Source organism: Colobus angolensis, unplaced genomic scaffold, assembly GCF_000951035.1.
Source record: "Colobus angolensis palliatus isolate OR3802 unplaced genomic scaffold, Cang.pa_1.0 Scaffold187, whole genome shotgun sequence".
Taxonomy (NCBI): domain Eukaryota; kingdom Metazoa; phylum Chordata; class Mammalia; order Primates; family Cercopithecidae; genus Colobus; species Colobus angolensis.
The window spans coordinates 1751071-1761420 of NW_012115010.1; the positions used below are offsets into that span (position 1 = coordinate 1751071).

Sequence of the window (10350 nt, forward strand, 5' to 3'; positions counted from 1 at the left end):
CACTTTGGGAGGCCAAGGCGGACAGATCACCTGAGGTCAGGAGTTCAAGACCAGCCTGGCCAACATGGTGAAACCCTGTCTCTACTAAAAATACAAAAAAATTAGGCCAGGAGCAGTGGCTCATGTCTGTAATCCCAACACTTTGGGAGGCCGAGGCCACCATGACCAACTAATTTTTGCATTTTCAGCAGAGACAGGGTTTCACCATGTTGGTCAGGCTGGTCTCAAACTCCTGACCCCAGGTGATCCACCCGCCCCGACCTCCCAAAGTGCTGGGATTACAAGCATGAGCCACCGCACTCAGCCAGGACTTCCAACATGGTGAAACCCCATCTCTACTAACAATACAAAAATTAGCTGAATGTGGTGGCATGTGCCTGTAATCCCAGCTACTCAGGAGGCTGAGACAGGAGAATCACTTGAACCTGGAAGGTGGAAGTTGTAGAGAGCTGAGACCACCCCACTGCTCTCTGGCCTGGGCAACAAAGTGAGACTCCGCATCGGAAAAAGAAAAAAAAAAAAGAGAGAGAGAGCACCTAAATGATCCTACACACATATCTACCTGCTTTTGCTCTCCTTTTCAAAATAAAGAGTTGAGGGCCAGGTATGGTGGCTCACGCCTGTAATCTCAGCACTTTAGGAAACTAAGGCAGGAGAATCATTTAAGCCCAGGAGTTTGAGACCAACTTGGGCAACATAGTGAAACCGTACAAAAAACACAAAAATTAGCCAGGCGTGGTGGTATGTTCCTATAGTCCCAGCTCAGGAGGCTGAGGCAGACACATCTATTGAGCCTGGGAGGTCAAGGCTGCAATGAGCTGTGATTGTGCCACTGCACTCCCGCCTGAGCAACAAAACGAGACCTTATCTCAAAACAACAGCAACAAAAACAAAATAAAAAGCTAACATGTTCCTAAAATACTCAGCAGTCTTACTAAGTCCAAACAGGCTCTGGTGGACCCAACAATGATAACTGTAATACCCAGATCTGTCTTAAAGGCTGGCTTTCAACATCAAACTAAAGATCTGGAAGAAGAGGAAATAGCTAACATCTGGATGAACAAAGAGAAAAGTTAAGATTGAGCCCAAATATCCCAGCAGCCACACAAGCTGAAGGAGAATTTGAGAGCTATGTATTGCCACAATTTACTGGCTACTTCAGCCACAAACCACCTCCTATCTCTACAAAAACATGAACCCACAGCATTCCTGCAGAGAAGCTGAGAAACCTTGTAACTTACTCCATCTCATACACTGTAACAGGTAATGTCTGCTCCATCAGAGTGAATTTCTTGGTTTTTACTGGCTTAATAATGGGTTCTAGAAGCAAAAAAAAAAAGGTAGTGATGTGTAGGTGGGCATAAAACATAAAAATACGGAGCACTATTCCATTAGATTGACCTTTCGGAATGTATGATGTATGACATCAATTTATTTTACTCTCAAGGATCACTCACGTTGAGAAAGTTTTGGAAATGCTGTTTGGCATGAGACAGTGAAGGACCTCGAATTGTGGAAAGAGAAGTCTGGGCATCATTTTGAGCAAGAGTGGGAGGGAGGGAGAGGGAATGGATGTAGGTTGAGGTCAATGTCAGTTCAAGATCTTTCCTTGCATTTATAAGATGCAATTACTTTCCAAAAGATCAATGAAAACTTTTTTTTTTTTGGGACACAGGGTTTCACCCTGTTACCCAGGCTGAAGCGTACACATGGCACGATCAAGTGATCCTCCCACCTCAGTCTCCCGAGATGCTGGGAGGCGTCCACCATCGTGCTTGGCTAATTTCTGTACTTTTTTGTAGAGATGGGGTTTCACCATGTTGCCCAGGTTGGTCTCGAACTGCTGGGCTCAAGCGATCCTCCCGCTCTGGCCTCCAAAAGTGCTGGGATTACAGGCATGAGCCACCACTTCCAGCCTATGAAAACTATTAAGAAATGAACAATAAAGCTGGGTGCAGTGGCTCACGCTTGTAATTCCAGCTCTTTGGGAGGACAGGGCAGGCAGATCACTTGAGGTCAGGAGTTCAAGACAAGCCTGGCCAACATGGTGAAACCCCGTTTCTACTAAAAATACAAAAATTAGCCAAGCGTGGTGGCAGACGCCTATAATCCCAGCTACTAGGGAAGGTGAGGCAGGAAAACTGCTTGAACCAGGGAGGGGGAGGTTGCAGTGAGCCAAGACTATGCCACTACAATCCAGCATGGGCGACAGAGCAAGACTTCGTCTCAAAAAAAGAAAAAGAAATGGACAATACACATTATGAGAACTGGTTAAAAGGGTTGGAGTTATTTGGATGGAAAAACGTATCAGGCCACAGGGTAAATAAACTTAATTAGTCTTCATGCACCTAAACTGATAGCATATAAATAAGAAATAACTCTTATTTACCTAGAAACTAGTTAAGAGCTTTACTGAATATTAAAAGACGATTAACTGCATCTTAAACCAGAAACAGTACCTGAAGGTAGTAAAGAAAAACTGATCAATTCATTTACTGAACTCTTAAGGTTTGCTGAGAGCTATGAAACGAAGTTTCCAGGTTTCAATTTCACCTCCTCACAGCCCAGCCCCTCTTAACGTACCTGTGAGAGGCTGAGTATCTTCCTCTTGAACTATGGTCTCCACCTCAGGGCCGTACACCTCCTCGGCTGTCGGGTAGTACTTCTTGTCCTCATGCAGCACCACCTCCATCCCGGGGTGGTCATCGTCATGATCTCCTATGTCATCGTCATCGTCATCATCATCCATCTGAAAGCAAGAGGGAGAAGGAGAATCCAAGAGGCACACGCCTTTCCTGTTTGATGTCTGACCACCTCCATGAGTGAGAGCCCTGACTGTGCATGCTGGCCAGCTTCTTATTCTGAGTTCTATGCCAGTGGGGTAGGTTCCACTCCTTTGAGACCGTTCACAAAGAGAAGACTCTAAGCCGAGGCCATGGACAGTGCTCCTGATTCAAACTTGCCCCTTCCTGAATGTGGGCCACTGGTCACAAGTGGGTTGAGACTGGAGAAAACAAATCACAGCACCGCCCTTTAGGGGGAAAAAAAGCAACTTTCTCCAAGGGCAGAAACCACAAGACAGAGGTAAAAACTGGGGATAAGCCCATACCTTTAACATTTTCACTTATATCCACAGAATTGTTGTTGGAAAATAACTTTGTGACAGATAATAACAGGTGCCGGTAAGGATGTGGAGAAACTGAAACCTCACACACTGCTGATGGGAAAGAGGTGCAGCTGCTTTGGAAAATAGTTTGGCAGTTCCTCAAAATGTTCAACACAGTTACATATGACCCAGCAAGTCCACTCCTAAGTATATACCCAAGACAAATGAAAACTTATGGCCACACAAAAACTTAGTAATCAGTGTTCATAGTGGCATTATTTACAACAGGCAAAAAATGGGAACAACCAAATGTTGATGAACTGATAACTGGATAAATGAAATGTGGTCCATCCATACAAAGGATTCGGCAGCAAAAACAAACAAAATACCTGTACTTGCTACAGGTATACACATGCTACAACACAGATGAGCCTTGAAAACATGATGTGAGTAAAGAGGCCAGACTGAAAAACCTGCATATTATATGATTCCATTTATATGAAAATATTCAGAATAAGCAAATCTATACAGACAGAAAGCAGATTGCCCAAGGCTGGCAGGGTAGGTGTGGGTGGGAGGGCAACAAGGTTAAGGGGTACGGAGTTTTTTCTGAGATAATGAAAATGTTCTAAAATTGATTGTGATGACAGTTGCGTGACTCTATGAATACCCTAAAAGCCATTAAATTGTACACTTTACAATTAAACAACTTCAATTCTACCTCCTTACAAATTAATCCATAGTCACATGCAACATTAATGAAGTCATTCTCGCTTCTGCTAAAAACTTTTCGAAATAATCTAAGGTGGCTACCAGATCACCCTTTATGTCCTAAAACACTTACTGAGCATGTAATATGTGCAAAGCACTGTTCCAGGTGTTAGAACTAAGGCAACGAAGGAAAAAGAGGTACTACTGGAGCAAAAAATCTGCAGAGAGAGAATAAGCTCTACAGGTATCTGGGGAAGAGCATTCTAGTCGGCTGATGAAACAGAGAATGCAAAGGCCCAGAGCCAAGAGCATGTGGCAACTTTGAGGTTTAGCAAGAAAGCCAACATGGCGAGAATGGAGCGAAGGATTGGGGAACAGGAAGCTGTGATCACACGGGAGGCAAATACACAGGATCTTCGAGACCACTCTAAGAAATTGGACTTTACTTTTACTCTAGAGCAAAAGTAGTGAGGCAGGCGCCATTAGCATCCAGTGGGTAGAGGCCATGGATGCTGCTAAACATTCTACAACACACAGAATCCTCACAGAATTATCTGGCCCCAATGTCAAAAGTACCGAGATGAAGAAACTCTGCACCAGGGGTCTGGAGCAGAGAAGTGATACGATCAGATTTGTTTTAAAAGAACCACTCCGGACCCTAGGCTGAGACACCAGAAACAAGGAGATTAGTTAGGGGGCTACTGCAGTAATTCAGGAAAGAAGGAACAGTGATGGTGGCTTGGACTAGACAGAGTAGGAACTGGGAAGGTGGTGAGGAGAGGCTGAATTCTGGATACATTACAAAGGTAGAGTCAAAACTGTTTTCTACTGAACTGAAAGGAGGTATGAGAAAAAAGAGAAGCAGCAAGGTTTTTGATCTGAGCACTGGAAAACAGCCTTGCCTTTATTGAGATGAGGAAGAAAGACTGTAAGAACAGGTTGGGAGAGCAGGGCAGGGAAAGCTCAGTACTTAATGTGTGAGATAACGCCAGGTTTGAGATTCCCTGTCAGACATTAAGTAGAGACGCCATGTAGGAAGGTGGACATACAAACGTGACATTCAAGAGGAAAGTCCAGATTGGAGATACAAATCTGAGTCGTCGTGAATGCAAGTTATTTGATAGACTAGATGAGATCCCCAGAGGAGTGAGTGTAGACAGAGAAGAGGTCTAAGGAATGGAGCCCTGGGCCTGCTGACATTTGGAGGTCAGGGAGATGATGAGGAAGCAGCAGCAAAGGCTGAGAAGGGATGGTCAGTGAGGAGGAAAAGCAGGGGTTCTCTGAAAGCCAAAGGAAGAGAGTATTTTAAAGAGGGAATGATCAGCTGGGTCAGACGATGCAGGCAGGTCATGTGGGATAAGGGCTGGGAACTGACCTTGGGATTCAGCAAGGCAGAGGTCACTAGTGACCTTGACAAGAGCAGTCTGTGGAATGGGAGAGGCAAAAGGATGGAAGTGGGTTTGAAGGAAAAAGGGAGGAGAGGATCTGGAGACAGTAACTATGAACAACTCATTTGAGATGTGCTGCACTGGAAAGCAGGAAAAATCTGGAGGTAAATGAAGAGGGATATGGGGTCAAGAGAGTTTTAGGATGAAATGATACTTTTTCTGTGTATGCTGACCGGGATGATCCAGTAGGGAAAACTGATGACACAGCAGAGAACTGCCAAAGGTCAGTTCTCTCAAGAACTGCCAAAGGTCTTGAGAGGTGAGAAGGGATGGGATTAGTTTCTAGTAGACAGAAGCATGAACAAATAATTCATAAGAATGGAAGGGAAGGCATTGTATATGAGTACAGGTGTAGGCAGGTGGGTAGAGGGACTGCTGGGTGATTGTTTTCCTTCACACAAATTCCAGCATGCCAACCTCTTCCTTAAGAACACAAAGCCCCCCAGTGATAAGACTGGCTACCTCCTACCATCTTACACTCTACTTCTACTAAAGTGGCCTAAGATTACATTAGCTCTTTTGGCAGCCACATATATCCTACTGGTGGTGGCTCCAAAATAGTTATCAAGCCAGTTTTCTCCTGCCCCATACTGCTGAATATATTATGAATCTAACTGCAGGATTTTATATAATCACTTCTGACTGCCTGTAATTACCTCTACTGAGTCTACAGTAGCTCAACAAGTCTAAAATAAAACTAAACCAATATTCTTTTATCATTGTTTTTTAAATTTTTAATTTTTTTTATTTTTTTGAGATGGAGTTTCACTGCAATCTCCACCTGGGTTCAAGAGATTCTCCTGCCTTAGGCTCCGGAGTAGCTGGGGCTACAGGTGCATGCCACCATGCCCAGCTAATTTTTGTATTTTTAATAGAGATGGGGTTTCATCATGTTGGCCAGACTGGTGTCAAACTCTTGACCTCAGGTCATCCGCCCACCTCAGCCTCCCAAAGTGCTGGGATTACAGACATGAGCCAATGCGCCCAGTCTTAGAATGGACATCTTTCTTTCCTGTCTCCATTACCAAAATCTATGCATCTCTGTTATACCTCAATGTAATTAAAAAAAATAAATCTGTCCAGGTGCAGTGGCTCACACCTGTAATCCCAACACTCTGGGAGGCCGAGGCATGTGCATTGCTTGAAGTCAGGAGTTCAAGACCAGCCTGGACAACATAGTGAAATCCCGTCTCTACTAAAAATACAAAAAACATTAGCCAGGCATTGTGGCACACACCTGTAATCCCAGCTACTTAGGAGGCGGAGGCATGAGAATCGCTTGGATCCGGGAGGCAGAGGCTGCAGTGAGCCAAGATGGTGCCACTGTGCTCCTGCCTGGGCAACAGGGTGAGGCTGTCTCAAAAAAAAAAAAAAGAAAGAAAAAAGAAAAGAGGGGGCTGGGCATGGTGGCTCATGCCTGTAATCCCAGCACTTTGGGAGGCCAAGGTGGGTGGATTCTTGAGCTCAGGAGTTCGAGACCAGCCTGGGCAACATTTTGTCTCTATGAAAAATAAAAAAATTAGCTGGGCATGGTGTTGCATGCCTGTAGTCCCAGCTACTTGGGAGGCCAAGATGGGAGGATCACTTAAGCCCAGGAGGTGGAGGTTGCAGTGAGCTGAGATTGCGTCACTGCACTCCAGCCTGGCAACAGAGTGAGACCTTGTCTTAAATAAAAATAAGTAAGAGCGAGATGAAAAGAGCAATATATTTGCTTTACCTCATCAAGATCTTTGGTCTCTCTACCCAATTCATCGTCATCTTCATCAGAATCAAGCTCTGGTCCAATATAATTCCCAAACTCATCATATAAGTCGGTGTCCATGATGCTAAAATTCAAGGAGAGGAGTTAGATTCTGGCAAGGTAATCAAGGCCTCCATGTGGTGGCCCCACCTACCTAGTCTTATGGTTGGCCATCCCCCTTTCACATGCCTCCTCCCAGTGACATCAATCTGCTGAAGGCTCCTCCCAAAGACCAGTACTTTACCCAAGTCTCTGCCCTACTTGTCTCTATTTATGTAGTCTTCCCTCCACTTTTTGTTTTTTTTTTTGGTTTCAAGCAGAGCTTAACGGGCAAGAAGGAAAGAAGACAGAAGGAAGAAGCTCCCCCTACAGAGACGGGGCGGGGCGCTCCAAAGCCAAAAGAGGAGATCCCCTTCCTCCACTTTTAATACCAAATTTAATTTTAAGATAACTCAATGTCAAAAAGTGGCAAGAATAGTACAAACAACTTACTTTTTCCTAAATTATTTGAAAGTGAGCAGTTGACACAGTGGCTCATCACCTCCTAATACTTTAGTGTAAGGAGGAAACTCTGGCCTGTGGCCAAATCTGGCCCCTCCAGCTGTTTCTGCATGGCCCTCTAGCTAAGAATGCTTTTCAACATTTTTAAGTTGTCAAAAGAAAAATATTTCACGATACATGAAAATTAATTATAAGGAATTCAAATGTCTGTGTCTACTTAAAAAATTTCATTGGGAGGCCTGGCACGGTGGCTCACAACTGCAATCCCACCACTTTGGGAGGCCAAGGCGGACAGATCACCTGAGGTCAGGAGTTCGAGACCAGCCTAGTCAACATGGCAAAACCCTGTCTCTACTAAAAATACAAAAATTAGCTGGGTATGGTGGCATATGCCTGTAATTCCAGCTACTCAGGAGGCTGATGTAGGAGAATCCCTTGAACCCAGGGGGTGGAGGTTGCAGTGAGCTGAGGTGGCGCCACTGCACTCCAGCCTGGGAGACAAAACGAGACTCCATCTCAAAAAAAAAAAAAAAAGCTTCACTGGAAAACAGCCATGCATATTCATTTACATCATCTACAGTTGCCTTTACACTGTAATAGCGGAGTTGAGTAGTTGGGACTGAAACCATATGGCTCACAAAGTCTAAAATATTATCCAGTCCTTAACAGACAAAGTTTGCCAACCTCTCCCTCACCTTGTGTGACTCCTACAAACAGGAACATTCTCCTACATAACCACAGTACAACCATCAAAATCAGAAAATTAATATTCACACATTACTACCACCTAATTTACAGATCCCATTCAAGTTTCACAGATTGTTCCAATAATATCTTACACGCCCAAGGATCCAATCCAGGATCATGTTTGCATTTGGTTGTCATGTCTTTAGTCTCTTTGGATTTACAATCTTCAGTCTTTGGATCTACAATCTTCAGTCTTTCCTTCCAAGGACTGTCATGACATCCTTAAGGATGTCCCTTGATTTGAGGTTGTCTGATGTTACCTTATGATAATATTCGGGTTATGTGTTTTAGGCAGGAATATCATAGAAGTGATGCTGTGAGAACATGTGAGAACTGTGCTTCTCAAAGCATTTCCTATCAGGTGATACATGATTTCAATTTGCCCCATTGGTGGTAACGTTAACTTTGATCACTTCCTTAAGGTGATGTTTGCCAGGCCTCTCTATTGTAAAGTTACTCATTTTCCCTTTGTAAGTAAGTAGTGTTTTGTGGGTTTTTTCCATAATTCCACAATTATTGAAATTCTATTCAAAGAAACAGTTAGAATGCCACCACCTCCTTCAAGCTTTCCTAGCTCCTCAATTTCTCATTCCCCTATCCTACTAGAGCTTTTTGCATCTTTATCAGTGTTTAACCTTGTCTTAAATACTAGTTAACTGGCTGGGTGCAGTGGCTCACACCTGTAATTCCAGCACTTTGGGAGGGCAAGGTGGGCAGATCACAAGGTCAGGAGATCGAAACCATCCTGCCTAACACAGTGAAACCCCGTCTCTACTAAAAATACAAAAAATTAGCCAGGTGTGGTGGCACGCACCAGTAGTCCCAGCTACTCAGGAGGCTGAGGCAGGAGAATTACCTGAATCCAGGAGGCAGAGGTTGCAGTGAGCTGAGATTGCACCACTGCACTTCAGCCTGGGCAACGGAGCAAGACTCTGTCTCAAAAAATAAATAAATAAAATAAATAAACAAATAGTAGTTAACTGTACTAATTACCATCACCACCTATAGTTTATAAGCAATAAATAACAGACTAGAGCATCAGGGCTCTGGAGTTGGAAGACTTAGATTCAAATCCTAACTTTGTCACTAACAACTATGTAACTTCAGGTAAGTTGCTTCATCTCTCCAAACCTGATTCTTATTCCTCAACTGGAAAATGGAATGAATAATCCTCACTGAACAAATGTTTATGAGGATTACAAAAAACACCCTGTGTAAAGAATCTACCAGAGTCCCAGGCTCAATAAACAGCTAGCATTATTTTTTGTCATCCTTGATCATGAGAACCCTGTGTTCCAAGCACCCGCTTCTTCCCTTCACTTCTTTTATGATACTAAATTTAATTTTAAAATAATACCAAAAAGTGGCAAGAACAGTACAAATAACTTTCTTTTCCCCAAATATTTGACAGTAAGCTGCTGACACAATGCCTCTTCACCTCCTAATATTTTAGGGCAAGAATTGACAAACTCTGACCTGTGGCCAAATCTGGCCCCTCCACCTGTTTTTGCATGGTCCTCCAGCTAAGAATGCATTTTACTTTTTTATTTTTTTGAGACAGAGTCCCACTCTGTTGCCCAGGCTGGAGTGCAGTGGCACGATCTTGACTCACTGCAACCTCCGCCTCACAGGTTCAAGCAATTCTCCTGCCTCAACCTCCCAAGTAGCTGGGATTACAGGCACCCACCAACTCACCTGGCTAATTTTTGTATTTATTTAGTAGAGATGGGGTTTCACCACGTTGGCCAGGCTAGTTTCGAACTTCTGACCTCAGGAGATTCGCCTGCCTCGGCCTCCCAAAGTGCTGAGATTACAGCTGTGAGCCACTGCACCCAGCTGCATTTTACATTTTTAAATAGTTGAGAAAAAAGTACCAATGCTAACACAGTCAACAGCCAAGACAGCACCTTGCATAAGTAGAAATTGGATAAATGTTAACTGAATGGGATATTTAATTTTAAGATGCTGATATTTCTTGGATTAGACTGATACCTCCACCTCCCTCAATGCCACCTGCTGGGTGCTGAATGTAGAGAGAGAATCGGAGCTCCAAGGACCAATAACTAAATGTAAATTATTATGGAAACTTTCACATG

General features: G+C 43.7%; 1 protein-coding gene across 5 annotated transcripts in view; it reads right to left on the reverse strand.

The window, feature by feature from the left end:
- The window catches only part of EFTUD2 (elongation factor Tu GTP binding domain containing 2), a 44329-nt gene that overhangs the window by 32428 nt on the left and 1551 nt on the right, over nucleotides 1-10350 (reverse strand). For 3 of the 5 annotated variants that reach the window (XM_011940125.1, XM_011940123.1, XM_011940124.1), the window contains exons 2-4: nucleotides 6983-7091; nucleotides 2584-2749; nucleotides 1242-1320 (exon numbers count right to left, since the gene is read on the reverse strand). In XM_011940125.1, the coding sequence (XP_011795515.1) occupies nucleotides 1242-1320; nucleotides 2584-2749; nucleotides 6983-7087 (350 nt within the window). In that variant the 5' untranslated portion in view covers nucleotides 7088-7091. Of the gene's footprint in view, nucleotides 1-1241; nucleotides 1321-2583; nucleotides 2750-6982; nucleotides 7092-8350; nucleotides 8515-10350 lie in introns of all 5 variants that reach the window. The other 2 variants (XM_011940122.1, XM_011940126.1) reach the window with 2 other exon arrangements.